The sequence below is a fragment of the Gambusia affinis genome, linkage group LG16 (assembly GCF_019740435.1).
Source record: "Gambusia affinis linkage group LG16, SWU_Gaff_1.0, whole genome shotgun sequence".
NCBI classification, from domain to species: domain Eukaryota; kingdom Metazoa; phylum Chordata; class Actinopteri; order Cyprinodontiformes; family Poeciliidae; genus Gambusia; species Gambusia affinis.
Genome location: NC_057883.1, coordinates 11,346,191 through 11,370,885, shown reverse-complemented (window position 1 = coordinate 11,370,885; position 24,695 = coordinate 11,346,191). Strand labels below are relative to the sequence as shown.

Sequence of the window (24,695 nt, the reverse complement as noted above, 5' to 3'; positions counted from 1 at the left end):
TGCTGTTTTCAGCTCCAAGCTGTTTGAGAAAACAGCCCGCCTTCCCTCTAAAAACTTAGCAGATAAAAGGGCCCCGTTCACAGGCAACGGCGGTTAGACTCGCCTCTGCGGCAGAACAAGCAGCAGCACATCAGGACTCTGTTCCCAGGGGAGCTCAGCTTTTCAAACCTCTGTTAGTCTCCTGGCCCTGTCCTGTCTGTCCTGCTCCAGTACGGCTCACTCTGACTCCTGCACAACGGCGGGCAGGCAGGCGGACAGGGGGACAACTCTGTGGTGGGACAAGAGAGAAAAGGAATTTAAAGACTCAAGTTGGACAAAATGGTAAAACGCTCCTGGAATGCTCTTCTGCATATTCATTTTCCCCTTAGGTTTTGTGTAAATGTCTGTGTATTTGAAGAAGAAAAAGCCCATAGCGGGACCTGAGGAGAGGGTTGAGGTTTGTGGGAAGCCTGGGTACAGGCCTGTGTTTGTTTGGCTTGGGTTTTGCTCAAGGGTCTGCTTCTCTCACCCTCCCCACCCCGGCAACCTAGTCCACCCCCCCAACCAATAACGTCAGAGCCAACATGTTGTCATTGTGCTCAGGTGACATATTAAATTGAGAATGACAAGCGAGGGTTGATTGAGCAGCCAGGCTGTATCAGCTGGTTGGCGCTTCATCGGGCTTGTGTGTGACGTGACAGTCTGTCCTGCGGTTGCCTGAATGGCAGAGGAAATTCCACCTCTAGCCTGCCTTCGTGTGGCACTGATAAAGCCCTTCCTGTACAATAGAAAATCCTGTTTCCCCCTGTGCACTGACAGGGCAGTGGGAAAGACCGGGAGAGAGAGGAAGAGAAGGGGGAGAAAATAAAAAAAGGCAGGAGGAAGGGCATTAGGGAAGAATATTTGTTTACGGACACGTCTTTGAAGTCCCTGTACACCTAAAAGTGATTGTGCACGTATCCGTGTTCATACTCCGGCTTTTATTATGTCATTATCATGTGAGCTTAAGTGTATTTCTGCAAGCCGCTGTGGGCGTTTGTGTATGTCAGTGTGGGCGTGAACACATTTTTGGCAGATTAGCAGGAGAATCACTGTCATATCTTATTTTCATTTCTGACAGTAGTAATGATTAATGGCAGCTGTGGTGTGTTTGGACTTTTTACCTCTATATTTCTCTCTTGACACGGAAGTCTCAATTGGTTATGGTATAAATGAACTCCACTGGGCTCTGCCATATGTGTTTACATGATTATTCACAAGCGCTCTACTTGCAGCTCTCAATGTCAACTGCCACATTAATAGTGCTGCATTTTGTTCTCACGCCTTAATGAAACACTTTGATTACAGCGCTTTGACTTATAGCCAGCTGCATTAGAACATCATTTTCTTTCTATTTATGTGTGATTATGGTAGCTTCTTTGATTTTCTGCTGGCTTTGAACTAACCATAGAGACTCTTTACCTTGCCAAGATAATAATAATATGCTAAGAACCCTCACAGCGCCTTAGAGACGTTCCTTTTTATATGTTCAGAAAATTAATTTCTATCCTTTTTTTTCCCTTCCCTCTTTTCCCATCCATCTCTCTCGCCATGTGGTTCGTGGCTTGGATCGGGAATGCCGTTGGATGCACGGATGGATGCATTGATCCCACGCTTACGTGCTCTCTCTCTTGAAACCCTTTAGAACCCAGCTTCCTGGAGAGACCACGATGACGCCACCTCCACACACTCAGCTGGCACACCGGGGCCCTCCAGCGGGGGACATGCTTCACAGAGCGGTGACAACAGCAGTGAGCAAGGTGAGCCAGCACAGAAATGGGCATACAAGTGCAGTCACACAAATACAGACCAGGGTGACCACATTTACTACAGCTTTTAGATTATTTTTTTTAACATAAACACACACATGCAGTGCCTTTGCAAGAATTTAAACCCCTTTAAATTACAGTTTACATTTACTCTGATACCACTAAATAAAATCACCTTCCCGTCAGCTTTGACCAGCTTGTACCTTCAAGTTACAAGGGGTGTCAATACACTTGTGAGGCGTTGCATATCAGCAAAGGATACAAGTAAGCCTCATGCACCAAATGGACATTTTGTTCCAAAAGCCCCAGAGCTTCCTGTCACACTTGGCATTTTTTTCACCTCTGTTAATCTGAGCACAGTCAAACCAGAAAGCAAACATGTTCATCCACAGTTCCGCTCAGGCACGAACCTGAGCAACAGTCGCTTTAATGCACCAACCTAAGAACAGGCTTTTCAAAATCTTGCTATTAAAAGAGCTAAATAAAAGCCGGTGATTAATAGTATATTTCTGCCAGTTCCCGCTTGAATGTGAACCATATTAACTTTACCCACACAAAAGCTCATAATCATGTCTCATAGTGTCTTGTGTTCAGTGTTATCTCCCACTTGACATGCCAAACACTAATAATGCATTTCAAAACAAGACTATTTGAATTAATTACATAGCATGTGCCACAGCTGTCCCCCTCTTGGTATTTTTGTCACGGTGTGTACCAGTTTTGACATCTAAACTGGAAAACCAATAGGCTTTTTGGTAAGTTTAGAGGCGAGACCAACTACACTGACATGTTGCTTGGAATGTGCCCTCTTTTTTTCTTTTTTTAAAGAGTGTGTAAGCTATTATGGATGGCTCTCTCTCTCTCCCTCTCGTTCTCTCACGTTCTTTCTCTGCAAGTCAACGCTTTCATCAAACCAACTGATGTTCCATGATTTTACCTGCAAAAACCTTCCAGTTTACCTCTACAAGCTCCTTCATCAAGGGAAAACTTTTGGATTAGTTCCATCAATGAACAATCACACATATTGATAGACCTATTCTGTTCTATGGTGTGTAGGTCATCAGGCCAAAACAGTTGTTGTTGCAGCTTTTTTTGCAACCATTGTATAATCTCTATTATTTCTCTCTATATATTTTGAACCATGCGTCCTTTTCCTACTTGTAAATCATGCAGTACTTTATATTGGTCTACCACGTAATGTTCTAATAAAGTCCATTTAAATTTGTGGCTTTATCTTGGTGAAATAGGTGGGTGAAATAGGTGAAATCGTTATACTGTATAACGTGGGCGCAGAATTATAAATAAAAATCAGAGAACAAAAGAGTCCAAAAGGTGACCGTAATACAAGACAAAGTAAGTTTTTGGATGCCTCCTTGCAAGAGCAAGTGGCTTTCTAGGAGGAAGAACAGCCAAAAGGGGATGAGGGTGGGGGTGGGAGGGACTCTGAGAAAGAAATGCACTGCCTATTGATTATCTTACACACATAAGTACAAGTGACCTGTAATCCACAGAGCACTTATCGACTCCTTTCCCCACCGTATCCAGTAACAGCAGATCAATGCCGGCCAAAGACAGTTACGGTACAGCCCCATGTGCTGGGCCTACACAGATCAAGGCTAGATCATGCTAAATGCAGCATCCACTACCTTGGGATGTTTCTTGATAAAAACCTATATATGCAGCTAAGAGCTGAGGAAAAGATTCAGAAAAATTCACAACAGAAGTTAAAGAGTAAAAAAGGTGAAAAAATAGGCACAGCAAATAAAAGACAGAGAAAAAGGGAATGAGACCAAGGGCAACTGATTTAATGGTCTAATGAGGCCGTCCTCCAGCCAGTTGTTTTGTGTGAGGCATGCTCTGACCTTTTGCTTCGCTCGGGAGCCCCGCCGCCTCATTTTTCACATTCTTGCAATTACGTTAACGCTTGAAGCGCTCGCTGACTCTCGACTCTGGCCCTTCCATTCTGACAGAGCCTTCCCACTCCAACCTCTCCACCTTCCCCTCCTCTCCCGCTCCTCACTGTGCTCCACTCCACGCATGAACTCGCCACCAATCTCAATACATCTCAGCATTAAATTTGTAGTCCGCACTCTTGAGTCCGACCAAGAAATTGCGAAACGTGCGCTTCACTTCGGTAATGGGGTCTTTAACAGCTTGGCCTCTCTTAAAAGGGGTGACAGTGTGGATCAGTTGGTTGAAGAAAGAGTAGATGGGCTACACTGAAGGAAGAGGAAAAAGTAAAAAAAACAACAAAAAAACATAAAGTTTTCCTGCCAGGAACAATGATCCTAGGGACTTATTGCGACCTTTCACTTTCAGATTTTTGGATGAACAAATAAATCTGAGGAGATGTTTCAGGAGGCAACACACATAACGCCTCTGGCTCTAGATGCACCTTGATTAACGGCTCTTTGGCACCCTTCCAATCTTATTTGGAAGCATCAGAGACTTGAATGAACTTGATGAATGTGTGCGCCTTAAGATAATACTTGCTTCTGAGCATGAATGGATATTTCTATCACTCAAAGAGTTAGGGAGCAGCAGTATTGAGTGTATTGGTTAAGGCAACCAGATTCCTGCCTTAAATGCACTGGTATTTCAGAGTTCTGGATCCCATTTGTTCACAGGCCCACAGGACCATACATCCTCTATCGTGTTTAACGGTAGGCATGAGGTGCTTTCCCACATATTCATCTTGTGTTTCACATATGCCTTTAGTGAATCTGACTAAAGCGCACGGTTCCAGTTAGGCAACTCGAAATTTTTACTTTCACAATAGTTGAACAGAAAAGCCTTTTTTTTCTGATAAGCCTAAATAAAAATAACTAGTTGGCATGTAAATTGCATTTATTGATTTTTATGAAGACATTTTACTTCCTTTTTCTATCCAGATCACAAACTTGGGTCCTTGTCAAGCCTGCTGCCCAGTGGCAATAAGAAATGGGTCTCTGTCCCACATCCCTATGGAAGCAAAGTCATAGATTATAAAAGTTCTTAGAAACTATGATCTATAAAAAAAAAAAAAATGTTTCCATAACAAATTATTTCTGATTTCAGTAAAAGCAATTGTCTAATACCCTGGGGATTTTCCTAATGATTGAGTAGATTCGGATAAAGGATTTTCTTATCTTATTTTAAATTATATTACTAAAACATGACAGATATGCATTCTTTATACTTTTGACACATTTACCAAGGATGCAAACAAATTTGTCCAAATCTCTCTCATTATATCCTCCACAGCACTGATTCAGCATGGTAGGCATTGCCTCCACCTTGGTTCCTCCATGTGCATACGATTAAATCAAAGAGTTTGCATGCCTCTGCTTCCGTCCCCACTTGTAATTATTAGTTATGCATGAATACCAAATGCACAATGACATCTTGAGTGCTTGGCAAAGGGGATTTCTGCACCATTCCCAGAATCTACTGTAAATGGAAATGGCTCAACAGAAGAGAGGAGAAAGCATTTTGTACATTTTCTCAGCAATTGAACAATCCCCACGCTGTGCAGATAGACAGGCTCCCCAGAGAGACTGAGAGAGGCGGAGATGGAGAGAAATGGGAGGGAGAAGCTTGAGTGTTCGGCTCCAAGGGAGCGCGCTCCGCTTGATGGTGTTGTGGTACATTTGCGTGTGTGTGTATATGTGTGGAGTGCGGTGAACCCCCTTAGCCCCGGCTAGGGGCCCCACTCTGCGAGGTCTTTGTGGTTTAGCTCACTAGAAGGGGTCATTGCTGGCGAGGACACGACTCCTGGTGTCCCAGCATGAGCATGGTTTGTTGAATACTGCATTTTCAGGACCTTTGGCTTTAACTTTGCTTTTAGCAGCTCTGCCTGGTACTTAAAATGTTCAAGCAATGCTGGTGGAGGAAGAAAGAAAAAAAGACTCAATTATTCATTCAAAATCTCTGCAAAACACAAGATAGAGGTCTTGTTGAATTTTAGTGGCATTTACTCCTGGTCTGGAAGGATTTGTGAGGCGTGTTTGTGTATATAAAATATATGGTTTGTGTCTGTGTGCATCTGTGGGCGTGTGTGCGTGTGTGTGTAGAAGCACACACATGCATGTGTTAGTTGGGTCCCTTTAAGTGCCTGTTAGAGTTTAATTTAGTGTAGTAATTAAAGTTGAACACTAGCCCATAAACAACAGATAAACAATAAAGCAGACCCACGGCCTGCTGTTTCATGGTTCTCTCTCCCAGCTGTTGAAGCACTGATAATTTTTACACAGCGGCCCAATCTCCCCACAATACAACGCTGAAGCATCAAGTGTATGCTTGTGTACTGAATGTGTGGAACAGTCTGAAACAAAAAACAAACACCTAAATGTTTCAGATCTTAAAGCAAATTTATTTTACACAAATAATAATAACAATTAAAAAAAAAATCAGCTTTTAAATCAGGATTTTATTGTGGAGGAGGTAAGCTTCTTAATGAATAACCTTTATGCGTGATCAGGTTATCTTTGTTAAATTTGATGATCTGAATTATTTTAAGCGTGAAAACAGATGGAACCTGTGAGGGGGTAAATACTTATTCACAGTACGATAAACACATGGTTTATATAAGCTTCCATTAGGAGCAGAACACGCAGAAGCTCAGACAAGAAATCAGTGAGTGTAAGAAAAGAAGTCATGTAAAAACTCTGCTACAGCGGCAGAGATCACATAAACATTTAACAGAGTGCAGCCATCATGTGCATCAAAACTTATAAACCGTCACATCTCACTCAGCAACAGTGAGTGAGCAGGAAACAAGCTGAAGATAAACTCTGCTAATGAGGATAACAATGCTTCAGTGCTTCTCCATACATTTTGTGCAACTTTAGCCCTCTCTCCGCATGCAAGCCTGAATGTTGGTCAGGTGTCTGCTGCTTCTCTGACGGGTGCAGTATGTCTGTCTGTCTGAATGTTTGTTGGGAAGGGGCAGGGCAACTACTGAAAGCTGAGAGGAGTTGCTGCGAAGAAGGCAAGGGGGCAGAAAACATGGTACAGAGGGGATACGTTCATGATCCCATTAGCATAAAAGAGGCTAAATTATTCATGTGGAGTGCTTAACCTATGGGGAAAACTATAGTTAATGCACATAGTTTTAAAATGGATCTCTGCCTGGCTCTGCCCCAGCACCAGATTCTTGCTAGATTCAGCATTCGTGGGCATTTACGGGAACGGCCGCCATGTATGCTCACACACACACACACACACACACACATATGGGCGAATGTGCACACTTGCTAAAACATCAGTGCTCCTCAAGTTGTTTCCAGGGGTTCTGCTCCCTTCTTCTTCTCTCCATCTTCTCTCCGCCTCTTTTTTCCATTTGTTCCTCCATCACTTTCCTGCTCTCTCTCCTTCCCTCACACTTCTCTCTTCTTTCGCCCCTCTCCGTCTCGCCTTCAGTGCTGCAGACTACCTGGCACTCATCCAAAATGTGATTAAAGAGAATGATCGGCTCCCTCAGATCCCTCTTTCCTTCCTCCCTTCCGCTCTCTCTTCCTTTCTTTCTGTCTTTCTTCTTGACCTGTTGTTATGGCTTGAAAACAATGAAAGAATGTGAACTGCAACAGCACAGCCAGTACGGTACAGCCTTCCCACTACATCACCATCACCCCTTGCCCTTCAATCTAGCTTTCCCTTTTCACGTCTTATCCTTTCGCCTTTCGTCTTTGCCGGAGTGCTATATGAGGCCTCGTCCCTATGGTCCATAATCATGAACAGGCCCTTGGCGCGACCTGGCTAACCCGGCCTAGCTCTGCCTGAAACTGGGTTTCAGCATAGCAGGAAAGGCACATTAACTGGGTCAGCCTAATGTGCAAACTAATGTTTGGAGAACATAGGGAAAAAATTACCCAGATTATTCTGACAGCAGCTGACGAGAATGTCTGCTTTGCACCATTAAGGCAAAAGCTTTGGGGAGATGTTTTTTTTTCCTTCCTCCCATAAGCTCGTTTTCTACCCTGATTCCTCATGCTCATATGGTTTCCCTCTGAGTGGTGTAATGCCTCACATAAGAATTCACACTTCCTTAACTTTTGATGTTTGTCACATTACAACCACAAATACAAATTTTAAAAGGTATGTTGTGGATTTGTACCCTCACTTATAAGGTTTGTGCATGTGGAGATGGAAATATTTGCCCGCTCTTTGCTGCAAAATGGATGGAGAGCCTTTCGGTATTCTTACAAAACTGACATCTGTTCACTTTTCTGTGCTTCAGCTTTCCTGACGCAACTGAAGCACAGTTTCCCCACAGCATGACGCTGCACACACTATGTTTCGACATGGGAATGGTGTGTTCAGATTTGAATGAAGACCAAAACAGTCATTTGAAATGCTTTAGCAGCTTTTTTCATATATTTTCTGGAGGGTCATGTGTGGTTATCTTTCCTTTCACAGACCGCTGTGAGATGCTTACCCTCTTTTAAACTTTTCCACATATTTATCCCTGACCTATATACTATCTTCCTTTGTTTTCATTATGCCTTTAATTTGTTTATCACAGTTATATTTTTGGGTGTCAGAGTAAAGAGGGTTGAGTACAAATGCCCACACTCCTCAGAATTTTTTTTTTTTATTATTATTTGAAACCCATTTCTATTTACTTCATAAATGGGCACTACTTTTTTTATTTGTCCTATAGAATCCCAATAATTACCTTAACACATTAAAGTGTATGGTTGCAACCTGGCTAAATGGGAGAAAGGGTGTGATTACTTTTTCAAGGCACAGTAGATGAAGACTGTGAAATCTGAGAGTGGCTTCAGCGCAGTTTAAAAGCTCAGAGGAAACACAATTGTCGGCATGTAATCAGAAATTACCAGCAGTGACTTTTTCCCCCCTCCTTTACTCAGAGGCTTTGATCAACAAAAACAACAGAGCGAGGGCATGTTGTATCAGTTCATTATGGCGTGGGTTTACACGCCCATGTTCTCCTGCTGATTACGCCATTGTGTGTGGTGGTGATGTGGAGTGCACCGGGGTCTGATGTAATATGGCTAAAAGGGATTTCAGCACGTGTCCCAGAGGGCATCTCCACATCCATTAATGTTGCCGTCGTCGTATTTTCACAAGGATGACAGGACTTCGGGTTTTTTTTTTAAAAGCCCGGAGTGTTTTCCCAGGAAATTTTTATTTTTTTTGTGTCTCGTCTCGAAGGGCTTTGCCCAAAGGGGGGTTCAGCCAAGAAGTCACCTTTGAGAGGTGATAATCCAATTTCTCTAGCACTCATCAGATTTGTTTTCCTCTTGTTTGGCAGCCTCTCTGTGAGTGTATGTAGACAGAGATAGAATGAGAGGCAGAGACTGCAAGATGCCGCTGATTTCTGTGTCCAAATCCGGGCCCCATTGCTGATTGGAGAGAGGTCATAGAAGCCAAGTCTGTGAAAGGCACACCTGCAGGGAAACTCCAAAAACCCCTGACTGCCGGCTTACACTGGGTTGTTTAAGGTGTACTTAGTTGGAGTATAGCCCTGACTTCAAATGTCCTTTCCCCATCTTCACCTTTGTGTTTGACCAATGGGCCTTGTGCTCTTTTACGCTCCTTTCTTTCTTCAACCTCCCTTGGCTCTTTAATCTCCTTTCCACCCCCACCCTCCCGGTTCTCCTCCCCCTAATTCTAAAACCCTGCAACACGGCAAAGGTCCCTCCAAAAAAACAGCACGCGGTTTTAGCAGAGTGGCTTAGCGAGGCTAGCTGCAGCTTGTTCACTAGCTGTGTGGTTTTTTCCTTCCTCTTGTGTAAAGCGAAGTTTGCACTCCGGAGCAAACGCGAAACTGTAGGGGAGCCGCTGTACCCTACAGGTACCGCTTTAACATGCTGCCACAGTCCAAGAGAGTGGGAGGATGATAAAGGAAGTGTGTTACAATCCTGGTTCTCTTCTCTCTGCTGCTGATTTTCACGCGCTCATCTTTTACGTTTATGCAAAGCTTATGAGGGCATTATGCAAGATAAGCTCATTTTCTAGTCTGATTCCCACTCTAGTACATGCTTTAATGACTCTTAAAGCCAAAGGGCTGCTTTTTTTTGGAATAATAGGAGTCCCACAGTCTCTCCGTTTCCATGTAGCCAGGGTGCTTTTTCCACACCTGATCACTTTTGTTCACCCATTTTATGGCTATTCGGGAGCAGGCAGAAGTGAGCAATTTGATAGTGTTTATCGCCACAAGCCCTAATGTTTATTGGAAGCAAGCGACTAATAATTTTTGATTACCCCAGAGGAGGTATTAGCCATGTTAGTCAGCAAGGATAATTTCTTATTTGCATCCCTCGAGCAGAGCGCACTCCGAAGGAACGCTGGGGCTAAATGTGCAACAAAACGAATCAAACACGCCAAACGAGATGCTCCATCCTGGCTGGCTGCGGGGCGGAAGCTGAGAAAACCTTCATTATGCATTTACCATAATTCATTTAGAGCGATATCAATTTGTAGAATACAGAGAGATGTTTGGAGGGGGAAGAAGGAAGGAAAAGAAAACACCATATCAAACGAAAAGAAAGAAAGAGTGGAAAAAAGCGAGATGAAAAGGAGAAAGATATTCAAGGATAGCTCTTTGCCAGGGTTTTTGAAAGGCTGCTCCAATTATGCTGTTTTCCATGTTTTCAGGCAGAACTTGCATGTTAAATTGTGCAATCTTTATCAATGTTATGCTCCAAAGCTAAACAGAGCAAATGATGACTTGCTTTTACTGAGACAGTTTGGCTCAGGAATTTATTTTTTTCTTGAGATTGAGGCTCTACCTCAGGTATTTTTCAACCTTCTGTAACCAGACAAGATGCTTTAAAACAGAAAAAACAGAAGTTAAAGTTTTTCATAAAGCAAGACAGGAAGTAAAATATTTATTTGCGCTGCATGTTTGAAGTAAATATCTCCTAATTTTGGAATCAGAATTAAAGTGGGGAAAGATTGACGTTTTTATTAACCCTGACCACAAAATCCAATATGGCTGCAATAATCACTAGTTAAGTTGCAGCTTGTATCTAATTAGATTTTTAAAACTTCTAACTGCATGCGTAAGCACTATTTATAAATATCTTCCTATATTGTTTGCATACATTAAATGCATTCTTTTGGGTTCAACACCTGTTGCTGCACACACACTGTGCTATGAACAAAAGCACATACACATCATCATTATTGAACACTTCAGTATCCAATAATTGCAATCTACCATATTTTGAAATTCACTGACATTCACTGATAGTCTTCTGTAACAGTAATCTAAAAAAAAAAAAATCAATGATACTATATTTTTGGGTTTGGAAGCATTATAGTTTATTGTTATGATAAATTATAACTCTTGTGATATTTTATTTTCTCAGCAATAATACATCTGTAAACGAGTGTTTTTCAGGTAGGAAGAAGCAGAGATCAATGTGTTAAAAATAATTTGATTTTGGACATATTACCTGCATATTTTATCTATTCACCTTGTAAATTTGGTTGATGTGGTACACAGTATTTTCTCTGTGTACCACAAAAGGCATCCCAAGTACCATTAGCTGTAGCTGTACCACCCTTTGACAACCATGACTCCAGTTCAAATATTTCCCCTCCGTTCATGTAGGGTCACTCTGTTTGGCTTCGATCTTGCTTACTCAAAGGTTCTTTTTTTTTTATTATTTGATGGGACCGTTACTACATGCTTTCATTTTTCTCTCTTGGCAACAGTGCACACTAAATAAGAGAAAGACCTTTAAAAGCATCTTTCCTTCTGCCTGATGACTAAGGCCCCATTTAAACAATTGGAGGAAACGTATGGAGACAGCTAGTGCTTAAAGAAATGAGAGCAGACAGAAAAACACACTACTATCTTGTGATAACCAGTGCTTTCTTTCATTATCTCTGTGCACAAATCTCCACCTTGGAAAAACTGCTCTCACTCTATTGCTTCATTCAGGAATAAAACAATGAGCAAAAAAAAACAGAGACAAAAATAAAGGGAAAAAAAACAACATTTAACATTTTCTAAAGTGATGGGGGAATAGCTCTGTTGCTTAGTACAAATACTTACTCCCAGGGATGCAGTCCTTAGACAACCGAGTGTCTGCAGGAGACATCTGCAAAGCCTGACCTCATGACCCCAGAAAGAATGTTCTTAAGGTGGGGGGAAAACAGCCTTTACCATTACACCGTGGCTTACAGGACAGTCCGAGCAGCTGCACAACAAACACGAGCACTCCATCGAGTGAGTAGATGGAAAGTACGTAAAAAGGATAAAAAATGGGGAGTAATAACAAGGCAAGGTGTTCAGGTTTATGGGTGATGGGGAAAAATTGGAAGTAAATAGCATGGAAGCAACAGCATAGCTGGACTTGCTGTGAGTTTTGCCTTGCAGGCTTGGCTGCCTCGCTCTCCTCCAGCCTCCCATGAGATCGTTTTCATCCTTTATGAGTCAAAAAGGAAGCCTGGTTGAAAATGAGAGGTTACGCAAGCCAGACCCGAGCACCTCGGAGTGAAGAGAGGAGAAGATCCCCGCTGCAAGGGCCCTGCTGCTATTCAAAGCACCTGCCATTGTGTGGGCGCTCATCCAGGCCCATTGTTGTGCAGAAATTAGTCGTGCTCCTTTTGGCTCCCTTCAGCTCCAGGGGCATGTGGCAGATCCCTTCGTTGTTCTGCATTCAGATATGTGGTTGAGGAGATACGTGGCCCCGGCTACCATCGCCACTGGCTGTGGCCCTTTGCCCTCACTTGCATAGCAATGCACCCGCTAGCTTATTAATTATTTTTTCTTATCTGCTCTCTGTTGTTGTTCCCTTCTGGAAAACACTGTCGGGCCAAAATTCCTATACTTATCTTTCCCCTTCTTTTGTAGTCCTACTCTTCATTTTCCTTTGGAGTATATGCTTATTGTTCTTTGGAGCACCCTCATTATACCCATGGTTAGAGTTTAAGGCCCTCTCTCTTTGATTTTGGTCTCGTAGGGAGTAAGCGGTGGGCTGCGGGGAGCTCTAGGGCAGGCCCGGCTCTCAGGGCTCCCCAGCGAGCGTCTCGGAGAGTGGGCTTGGGGGTATTGTGGAGCTGGGTACCAATGCAGGATTGTCGGCACTGATGCTGTTCCGGGAGGGGTGAGTGTGAGGGGGAAAATTGAACAGTCGATAGCAAAGGCTGTTATGAAAAAATCTGAAATAAAAGGAATGAAGAAAACAAGCGGCAGGGAGGAGAAGGGAGGTTCTAAATGAAAAGCAAACAATAAGTTGCACTAAATTGCTAGAATATGTATTGTAATGCAGGAAATCTTTTCAGTTACATTTAATGATGATCTTTTTCTTTGTCCACTCAATTAAAATCACACTAACAATGAGTCACTATAGGTAACACTGCTGTTACTATGCTGTGGAACCAATTTTTTCAATTGAACAGCACATTTTCTTCCACAATCATGTTTCAAAAAGCTGACATAAAAAAAGAGAAAGAAAGAAAAATCTTCGTTTCTCATTTCACAAATTATCTCCAGAGTGCTTGGTTCTCTCTTATGCTTTCTTCTCTTAAGCTTACTTGACAGATTTTCTACAGAATTTTGGGTCTGGAGACTGAGTCTTGGAAAATGATTGGTTTTGAGTACAGAGAGCCATTTCTGTGTTGATCTGGCTGCATGTTTTGGATCCTTGTTATCCTGAACCACCCTATCATGAGCCATTTTCAGTTAACTGGTAACCTCCAACAGATTTTTACATTAAAATCTCCTGGTAGTTTAAAAAGTTCATGATGCCATGCAATCTAACCACAGTACCTCATGACATTTTCCAGACTCATCCTTTGCTTTATTTTAGCTTTATTTATTAAACTTTGAGTTGCTTTACAGAAGTTTGAATTGTTGCTCTTGCTGAACGTTTAGACAGGTTTTGGTTCTTGTAGTCACTTATTGTAAGAAAAATAGTGCCACATCATCACAGATATCCTACCCTACTTAAGAGTGGAGTTTTCCTCATGCTCATATTTTTTGTTTTATGCAAATCCCACCTGGAGTGTTTGTCAGTCTTAGTCTCAAAACAAGATGTTAAAGTCCCAATAAAGTTTTGTGTTTGCGATGACAGCACAGAGAAGCAGTTTTTTCTGGCACCGTTTTCAAACTACCCATTGTTAGGTAGAAAGCAATTTATTGGTTGTTAAGAAGAGTTGGTGACACCGAGGTGTCACACTTAGCAAGACAAACATGGATCTTTGTACAGCCAAGTGGCAAGACAATTTTCTCTACACCAAATCATATTTATAACTAAGGGGGACATAATCTTCTGAATAATTAATTAGAAGTCACTATAAAGTCTGATCAACAAAAGAATAATTAAAATGAATAAATAAAAACATGCTTTTGCTGCGGTAATAGATCTTTTTGATTGTAATATTTTTTACACTTTTAATCGGGGCTGTCAAAAAATGTGCACATCTGCAGATATACATCTATGACATCTAGTACTTTTTGTGGGAGCAATCGGCTCCCACTCATCCGATCCCACTGATTGCAATTTCTACATGCTAGCAGCTGTCGAGCGCCTCAGATCAAAATTAGTGCCATGGAATTGGGCCTTAATGAAATGACCTGCTGGATTTACCTTACGGAGTGGAGCAGACAGTCAATACTGGCCTGGTGAAAACTGCCTCTTTGCTTGCTGCTGTCCCATTAACGAAAGGAAATAGTCCCGAGTAAACGTATTAAGCTCTACTTCCACCTTCTAATTATATTTTTTCCCTTCTACCTTCATAATTCATTCACTTTTTCATTAGGTTTTAATATTGAAAAAGGCTTTTAACTGACTCCTTCCTCTTCATTGGGTCACCGGTTATTTGTCACTACGTATTAATGATGTGTCAGAGTAGTCCATTTTAGTTTATATTGAGAGAAAATCCCATTTGCTACCGTTATTAGGAAATGGAACTATATTTCATTGCATGGTTGTTTCCATACAGATGTTGCATCATGGAGCTGAAACAAATGCTTCTGCTTCTTATAAGAATGAGTGAATTTATGTCAAGGCCCTGTGGAGGACAGTGGTCCCCGGTTATAGACTTGTAAAGAAGCCTGTAGGTGAGGGGTCTTGACAAGACGTGAGCAGCAGACTCTCATATAAATCTGGATCTGATTTCTCTGCTAGTTGGCTCCCAGGAGATATGTACTCTACCCTCTGTTCATCAGGCTGTTTTTCACAACTGTTAGGAAAAATACAGTGATAAAAAGAATGAAAGAGTAGTTTTGCGAAATGAGATGCTCTCGTTCTGCATGCAGTAATTCCCTCCTAGGCTCAGGATAAGAACAAGAAGGAGAGCAAAGGAAAAACTGTTTAGGTAAATGAATGCTTTTGAACTCTCCTTTTGTCTCGTCCTTTTAATATTTTCCCCGAGTTGTGTGTGTGATGGACTTGTCAGAAAGCACATCTGCATTTGTGTGGACATGATTGCTTCAAAATAACAGGGAAATATATCAGCAAGCGTGCAGACAGTATCAGCTCCTCACTGATCTGACTAATTTATGAGGGTAAACTGCACTGACAGAGAGAGATAGATGCAGGTGAAGGGAGGAAGTTTTCATTGACTCTCTGGAGCGGGCCAACCCAAAGCCCCTGGAGGGATCTCTCTCAGTTTGAACTTTATCAGGGGCTACGCTTAATCAATACATTATTGGAAAAAGAATTAATTACTAAAGCAGAATAAAACAGCTGCATTTTAAACCAAGGATTCATCAATTCTGTAATCTCTTGGTTACAGCCCAGGTGTCAGGAGGATCATTTCAGCTCCATGTAATGAGGAACAGTGGGAGTTTACTCCAACCCTATGTTGTCCTCCTCCTCCTTCTCTCGGTTTCTGACCCCTCCTTCCAACCAACAGGCTTTGGATTCTGAGCTCTTTTTCCACCTTCTTTACTGTTGACGATACACCTTCGATGCTCTGCCTGCATTACGCATCTCTTTTATTTTTCTCTGAAGGACTTGCTCCCCACCCTCCTACATTCCCTCCACATTCCTGTCTTGGCAGGAAAGGGACGAAAGGGTATTAAACCTGAAATCTCTGGTGTGAAAGCTGACTTGATCAGGGACATTCCCGCTGCTGCAATCATCAAACCGGACATTCCTCCGCTCAGACTCGGACACTGCTGGTTTTGCAAAATGAGGCAAGGACATAAAAGATAGGGGAACTCAGGCTAACTCTTTCTGATCAACTCGGTATTCTTGAGTAAAGAATTCAAGAATATTGATGCCATGCAGAACCTTGAGAAAATACATCACCATAAAAAAAATCTCCATAACAATTTACCACAAGCCAGGTAAAAGTAGTAAGGTGCTCTGTTAAGTTTAACTATTTAGCCTGCATGCAAAACACTGTGACAAATGACCAACACTGCCATTACGCTATGGTGAAACTCAATGGTGGCATCATCCTGAGATGCTTTATTTATTTAATAGGATCTGGAAGTTTTGTTATGGTTGATGGAAAGATGGTATTAATGAGAGAATTGTGAAGAACTTGCACAAGAATTGAGACTAGGTAGATTCACATTTTGCATCGCAGAAACCCTAAGCAATAGTCCATGCATGTCTATTTTATTTCACAAAATAAAATAGACACTAATTTAAGTCCCTAGATATCCAAACTAATAAGACAAATTACTAATTCAAGGTTTCCAGAGTCTATTATTTCACATTTATCGTTTACTTTGTGTTTTATCACATAAATCCCCCCAAAACACTTGGAAGGTTGTGGTTGCAAAAAAAAAAACAAAACAGAAAAAAACATAGAATGCTAAAGGCGTGTGAATCCTTTGCAAGAGACTACCAACATCAATAGATCTTTAGGACAAAAGTAGACTGACTTGAATGAATAAGCACGTTTCTTCACATGGCACATGAGTATGCCTGGTGTCAAAGTAACCTTGGCTGAACTGTTGTCACAGCCACTGCCATGCACCCTTCGCAGCCCCTGACCCCAGCCCAAAGCCTGTAAACCGACTGTCCTTGACTTTCCATAATGGAGGATTTCAAGGCAGGTTGAGAAGGGGTTATGGGTGATGAATTGGGTTTTTAGTGAGCTCATTAGGAAGCCAAACAGAGTTTAGACTGGCGGAGCGGAGCAACAGTGCAGTAATCAGTTCTGCTCGCTTTGTTCCCTGCCTCCAGGACATTTGTGTGGAAAAAAAAAGAGCGGGGAGGGAAAAAAAAAACCTATGGCATTTGGCTGATGAGAGGGCTGCTGAGCAGAGGCTACAATCTGATGGTTGACTTGTTGATTTATAAACCTTTTATTTCATTTACTCTTTCAACCACTAAGTTTTATGTGTAGACGTCTAGCATACCTGCTAATTTTGTTTTTAATGGTACTGTCTGTCACAAGTCCATCAGAAGTCTGACTTCATTCATTTTTTGTTTTCTTTATAAAAAGAAATCTGTATTTCTTATCCTTTAATTGCCAGTGAAGTCAGAAAATCACAACTTTTCAGATCATACAACACCATAAACAGTAGTTGCTTTTCTGGATCACAAAATCAGAGCTACCCTCTTTTTTTCTGTAGGATGATGTAGTGTTTTACTACATTGATCAGATTTATTGTCCCTGTCCCAGACTTTTGCATAAAATGTATTTTTGGTCTCATTTTAACTCAGTACCTTGTCCATCATGTGTCTGTCAGGACTATTAATGAACCTCTATTTATTATTTTACGAGTGAGGTGCAAGTATTTGCCCATAAGTGAAGGTAGAGCATCACTGCAGTTGACATCTCAGAGCATTTTTCACTAACAGAGAGATCTGTATGATGCCACGGCAAATTTCTTTGTTTTCTTTTGCGCCATCTCATTTCTTGATTCCCATTTTTCAAAACATCATCATTCCAAAGCTGAGCAACTTGTCGATTTTCTGTGAGCCAGAGCTAGTTAGTAAAAAACACAAGTTTTGAAACAGCTTGTTCTACTAATAATCACACTTGTTTCAATTCAATAGAGACCAAATTACTTTAGGGAAATACCTGTTCTTTAATATTTAAGGTAGCATCAACCCTCTGACTTATATATACTTCTTTTGGTATTCCAAGCTCTGTCTTTTTTTATTTTTTTGTTGTAACAATTATGAATTATAGAGTAAGTCGGGCCGAAATGCTGGTTACCCCCACTGTGAAAAGTCTTTATTGTGCTATTTTAAAAAGACACAGAAAGTCTTGGTTTGAAATTTTATATGTGCAGGTTTGTGAATTTATAAAAAAGAAATTGGCTCAATTTGATTTCAAATGTAAGGACAGGGCAGCAGCAGCAGAAGCTACTGATGTGTTTAGAGATTAGAGAGAGAAGGGTGGAGTTGTCAGGGAGGCAGAAAGTGTGAAATGTCTGGTGGAGACCCAAAGCCCTTCATTAGCCACTGATCCCTGTCTTCTGAGTGAGGGGTAGTCATGGGCATCAAAACTCCCTTTTAGTCCCCCTCCCAAAAAAAAAGCAGAGTTAGGGGTTGGATAGTAGCTCCCCCAACCCCTGCAATTTAGCCCTTTGCCATTCATGCAAATTGGGTCCTGACATCTGCGACAGCCTGCCTCTTTTCTTTTATACATCTTTATTCCAGCTCTTCTCCTTCTAACTATTTTCCTTCTCAAATAAATCTCCTAATGGATGGCAAGTCCCCTTCCTAGGTATGTTATTATTAAACATATCCACATTTGTGTAATAACGTTTGTAGAAATAAAAAGCAAAAGTGTGGAGTTGAATTTGTTGTCACATGCCTTTACTTTAATACCCCAAAATAAAAAAAAAACAAAAGTCACCTAATCAGAAACTACACTTTGTGCAATTTAGTCTGAGTGTTGATGCTGCTGTTCTGTATTGGTTTAGAGAATATTAGTCTGCAAACAGCATCTCGAAGATGCAAAGTCTAGCCCTAAATCCAAATGGGAATCTTTGGGAAGATGATTAAATAATCAGTGCTCTTTTTCCAAAGATATTGAGCTTGTTTTGTTTTCCAAAGAACATTTGGCAAAAGATTTGACAATGTGCAAAGTTGGTAGAGATGCTTTTATGTGTTTCACATATTCAAAGAACTGCAGGAAAGTTGTAGAAAACATGGATCCACAGAAACACAACCAAAGCTAGAAAATTATTATGATGTTATTGTAGGTTAATTGGAGGGATATTTTAGGCTCTTGGCAGAGTTTGAGCATATAAAAAAGATTAAAGGAGGCACAGTCAATGACCCTGGTAAAAAAAAATCCTAAACTTCCCCCCCTGCCTCCCTCTTACTTCTGGACCCTATACTCCTCTTTGGCTCCAGGGGAGAAGCTGAAAGAGGAGGGTGGCTTCACTCCAGCCCATATTTTGGGTTATAAGGTAAAATAGCCTAACTGGTTGTTAAAAACATGTTTTACCTCCAACTCTACACCCTTCATCCTACCCTCTGCTCCCCCCCACCTCCCCTGCCTGCAATTCTTCTACCTCACCCTCCATGGCAGGGATGTGCACAGTGGGGTCAGCGCTGCGCCTGTGAGAAGAGAGAGGCCTCGTATTGGTGTAGAGGCGATAGTTATCTCCAACATTCCAGGGATGACATAGAGATATCTGGCCGATGGCAGGTTTAGAGGGCTTAGAGAAAGGGGCAGAGAAGGGAGGTACTGTACAAGAGCTGATGAGCACCCCTACACACACACACCCGCACACGCAAACACACACATTTCACTTCGTCCTTCTCTCCACGCCTTTCTTACTGCTTGACTGCCTCACTTCCCCACACACAGAAAACAACATCTAATTAAAAGCTCTTATTCCACTTCATTTAAGGGTACACTTAATGATGTGCTTTTTTTTTTTGGGAGCGGTGGGGGGAGACAACCCGACATTACCTCTCATGCAAGATGAAGCTCTGAGTTTCAGTCCTCGGGATTCAGGTACAGCTGTGTTTCACATAGACGCTTGCCTTTATTTCTCTGGGATGCTTTTGGAGATATAGAAAAATGATGTAGAGCGAAGGGTTATGTTTCTCTTTCACCTTCAGCCATGTGTCCCGGTGGTAAAGGGGGGTGGCAGACGAGAGGCAGGCAGCAACATCTGAGTTTGGCGGGCAGACTTGCTGAAGGAGAGAGTTTGTTGTAATTGCTCTGACAGGTTTTAAGGCTGTTAATGACTCCGGCCTGAGCGCCACCAATTTGTCAGCATGCTTGCTGTTTACTAAGCTGTTGTTTTATGGTCCAGTGCAAAGGGGGCTGCTGCTTGTTTAAGCACAGATCAGGAAATAATCAGCGTAAAACGCAGGCTGCAGTGGTGCCGTGCACACGGAGACTGTTCCGTTTAGAGCCCTCATCTACTGTATGGATCTGAGCGAGTGCTGCACACCATATGGCGCGTTCACACAGAGAAACAAAAATGTCCTGATGGCTTACTTAAATAAATAAAAACAAAAAAAAAACCAAAAAAAAAAAAAACCCGGATGGTCAAGTATGTTTTATCAGTAAAGGGATTAGGGCCTTTTTACATGAACACGAAGCATATTGCTAGCATGTGGTTGTAGCAAGAAGGACGGTAATCCTCAGTCACCATGGAGCAACAGAGGGCTAGCTGTTCCACCAGGGTGAAAAGAGCCTCTTCGCATTTGTGCGTGTGTGTACGGGAAGGAGATTGTGCATGTGTCAAAAGCATGTGGTCCCAGAGTCGGCAAAGACCCCTCCGTAAATCCAGAGTAAATAAAAGGGGTAACCAGACGGACAAAAGAGGAGCCCCCACTGCTTCCCTCATTCGTTGCCATTTGGGGGGACTGAATGTGCTAAACGCCGCTTATGTTAGCTGAAAAGTTGAAGAGAAAAAGAGGGAAAAGGGAGGCTCTAAATCCCCCTTCTTCTTTTCTCCTCATTCTCCACGGCCAAGCCTGCAGGGATGGAGGTGGTGTAATAGGAGGGTGGAGGGACGGGTCAGAATACTGTGCTAAGGTAGAGAATTCAAAATAACTCTTATAACCTCTGCTTCTCCATCTACTTGTGCTTTATTTTAGCTATCTTTGTGAGTTTTCTCTTCTGGATTGACTGAACATGCCTGACTAGTCTGGTCTGACAAGGGTCATGGTTGAAGAGGTGTTGTAATTAGTAACTTTAGCAGCAGCTTCAGTAAGCCATTGCTTGTACACTTTTGCTTCACTACATTGGAGCAATGAGCTTTTTAAGCATAACATGAAAAACCATAAACAATATCTATTGAGCAGATTTTCCAACTTCAAACTACCAACTTTGTAAAGCTCCGATCTGTGAAAGAACAAGAAGATGCAATTTTATGCTTTCTGGATATTTCGAAAATTGAGTGTTCATAAAAATCAAATAAAACAATTATTTCTCACAAAAAGGGGGACTGTCCCTTTATGCACCACTAAAGTCTTTAAGTACAGTAAAAGCCTACAGATTATGTGACAGAGGCATCTGTACAAATACAACCAAAGTAAAAAAAATACAGTACAGGTCATTGACTGCCTTATGGGACACACAATACCTTACTGAGTTAGCCTTTTTTTTTCACTACGCAATATAAAGTTGTGCACCATATATCAATATAGATTTTTCTAACAGAACCTCTGCAATAAATAACATTTGTTATTTACTGTTGTGACAGATTGTTACATTGTTCATTATTTATTCTAATTAATAATGACTCTTAAGAAGCTTTTCTATCATAACAATCAATAATTCTGTACACTGGGCTCACAATCTGTGTGAGCGAGAGGAATCAGTCTTACTCAGCTCAGCAGCTAAACAGGTATTCCTGTGCAGCAAATAGAGTTTTATTTTAAGTGAGATTTACAAAATGGACTCTTCAGAAGGATGAAGCTCAACAACTTTGCTGAAAAGCTTGGAGCTTTCTAATATTTGCTGTACTCCCTGTTGAAGATAGAGCTTATTGTTGGCTCTTTGCTCCATCTGACTTCATGTTCAGGAGACCTCACTGATACTAAATTTTTGTTTTCTTCCCTCATTACCAACTTCTGCACCCAAAATTGTTTGTGAGCAGATGACTCGTTCATTGACAGGAAGAAATTTCCAGCCAGGTCAATTGTAAATTCAGCTCCCCAATGGACCTCCAGTTTCCTCATTGCTAACCATAGCTAAGTTTAACTGTGGTTTTCATGGGTGGTAATATTCCTTACTTGCGGTCATATGCACAATATTTCTATGGTTAACCTAACCATGGTGGCTTCCCCAGTGGGACGTTACCTTCTGAACATGAAACATTGGCTCTAGTGTCATTACAGCCTCCCTGAAGTCCCCCATATAGTCTCAGCAAAGACCATGGGACACTTTGTACTCTGCTCATTTTTTTGCACAACATTTCCTAAAGGGACCTCGAACGTACCAACATTAGATAAGCAGAGATGCAATGTGTTTACAGTCCTTTCTCAGCCCGATAATGAGCTCAGCCCTGAGACCAATTTACTCACAAGGAGATATATCTGAATGCATTTTTAATAACCGCCCACTGGTGATGAGAGAGGGAATGTATGTGAGCGTATAATGCGCTCTTGGACTTGGGCTTGTTTGTTTGCCAGCGTGCTTATTCATTCTCTCTTACCCTCATTGCGTCCGGTCATTGTCTTCCGTGTTTGCCTGATTACACTTTCGCAGTCCCTGCGCGTATGAAAATATGCAAAGAAACTTTCATTGAAAACACTTTAAGTCAAGATCTTGATGGAGAGAGGGAGAAGGAGGAAGGAGAAAAGGTTGAGAGGAAGAAAGAAAAGAGGGGAAAGAGGGTGGGTGGGGGTGTGCTGCTATCTTTTTTTTTTTTTTTCCGTCTCCAAGGGCGCTGCTTTTCCAAAAGTGCCTGGGGCTACACTCCAGCACCTCGGCTCCCTTAGGCCTTTCGACTGCCTCCTAATAGCCAACCCCCATCTGTGTCACATGGCCAGATGATGGGACGCTTCCCTCTGCTCTGCCCTGTACTTTTTTTTCCCTTACCCAATTTTTTTTTCTCAGAGTGCACATCCACGCAGGTTAGAATGGCAGAGTTGCCAGGGAACAGTCAGAAGCCATTAGCGTTTGGGACAATTTGCCCTGCAGCGTTCCTTCTCTCGCTCATAAGAAAGGAGTGGGGGTGGATGCAAAGCACCAGCTCTCCTTCAGATGTAATGAGGTTGAGCAAGTTGGATCTTCTTTATTCTATTTCTACTCCTCCTTTATTCTTCCTGCTTCTCCTTTTTTCTTTTTTCCTTTGTTTCTTTCTCTTTTTTTATTTTCTGTCCACACTTTGTTCTTCTTTATTCTTGCAATGAAGTAAAGCGTAGGTGCATAAACAGATTCAAAGACAGCCATTGAAGTTGTACACAGACTTGCTGCTGTAGACGTCGGATCTGTAGACACGCCAATATCCGTGTAAGACAGAGAGGGGCGGAAACGCAGGGGGAGTCTGGTTTCATCCTCGTGGGCTAGAGCAGGAGGCAGCAAGCATGCTGGGTAATGAAGTGACAGGTCAGTCTGTAAATACGCACGGGTCGTACCGGCCCTGGCCAGAGGGAAGGCTATCACATTGCAGTGAAAATGGAAACGTCAATAAAATTAATCTGCTGGCCTTTTGGCCACTGTGCGGCTCTATTGGATGAGCCTGACTGCTCACAGCGGGAGAGGGATTTGGAGAGTAGCTCAAAAATCAACACTAAACCTGGTGCCATACAAACAAACATCGAACGGAGCATAAACATTATTCAGCGAAGCTCAAAAGCAAAGAAACAAAGGCGGGGTGGTTAAAATTCACAGCTCGCTGGTTGTGTTTTTATTGTAAGTTTCAGAGCAAACTGGGGGAGTTGGACTCAGCTTCCGTCTGGGTCGCATTTCTCAGGAAGCCTCTCACAGTCAGGGTAGGGACCAACGTTTATTGTTTTAGGCTTTCCTGAACAAGGATTCGTACTTAGCCTGGGATTTATGGCATTTGCCGCTAATGAATGCCCATTCTACAATTACAACACCCCTCGTCTGTGTCCCCATTCCCATATGTCCTTCAGGAGGGTGGTTGCTTCTTTAGCTTGTCGTCGGCACTTCTTTGTTTATCTGTTCCTTGTGGCTCCAAGCCAATGATGTGCAAAGAAAAACACAGTACTGACTGAGAAGTAGAAGAAGTTGGGATAAACATAAAGAAAGACAAAAAAGTTTTTAAGAAGTGCAGGCCCCTGCTGGCCTTGTGTTCTTCATTTATTTTGCATTTGATTACACCACCAGTCGGATCCTTTTTCTTTTCCCCCTTTTTAATGTTATTAGCTGAAATATTTATGTGAGATTAAGGCTTGTATAGGTGGCTGTGATTGATGCCTCGCCAAAAACAGGAGGACATGTGCGTCTGAATTTTGAGAATGTCAGGGTCCTTCGCTTCCTTAGTGGAGGAGTTTTTCAGATACATAATTTAGATGCCCTCAAGGAAGGCTTTCAAGGCATTCGTGCCCGGGGGCAAGAAAAAATAACCATGACTGTTAAAAGTAAATCATTTTTGCTAATGCACAATTAATGCCAGGGTAGAGGAACAAGAAAAAGGCAAGGGACAAAGATGGAAACTTCAGTTTGAAGGAGGCGTGTGTCCATGTTTTTGCCAAGAAATCAAACGCTGATGGGCATTAATGCAGGCATAGCCGTCACTGGCCTGTCATGCTAATCTTATGGCTAGGTTGGAGGGAACGGGGGGAGGGGGGGGGGGGGGGGGGGGTTTGGGGTGGGGCGGGAGCAAGAATAGGACGAGCCCATTATGTGCATCGAACTGCAACAACGAACTCCCTCAAATCACAAATCAGTGCCCAGGCAGATCAACTGGATGATGTAAATTCATGAATTCTTTTCTTTTTTTTTTTTTACTGTACATATCTGCATAACTCCATTCTGTCCCCTTTGGCTCTCTTCAAAGGATGGGAAAAAATGCTCTGTGTTAAGTCAAGCATGCAAATTTAATTGAATTAATGACATGAGTCCTAGTCTCCACTGTATTTGAAAGCTCCT

At 42.1% G+C, this 24,695-nt stretch overlaps 1 protein-coding gene across 10 annotated transcripts in view; it reads left to right on the top strand.

The window, feature by feature from the left end:
• meis2a (Meis homeobox 2a) overlaps positions 1-24,695 on the top strand; it is a 102,481-nt gene that overhangs the window by 11,868 nt on the left and 65,918 nt on the right. For all 10 annotated transcript variants that reach the window (XM_044143828.1, XM_044143830.1, XM_044143827.1 and 7 more), the window contains exon 7: positions 1,664-1,778. In XM_044143828.1, coding sequence (XP_043999763.1) covers positions 1,664-1,778 — 115 coding nt within the window. The remainder of the gene's footprint in view (positions 1-1,663; positions 1,779-24,695) is intronic.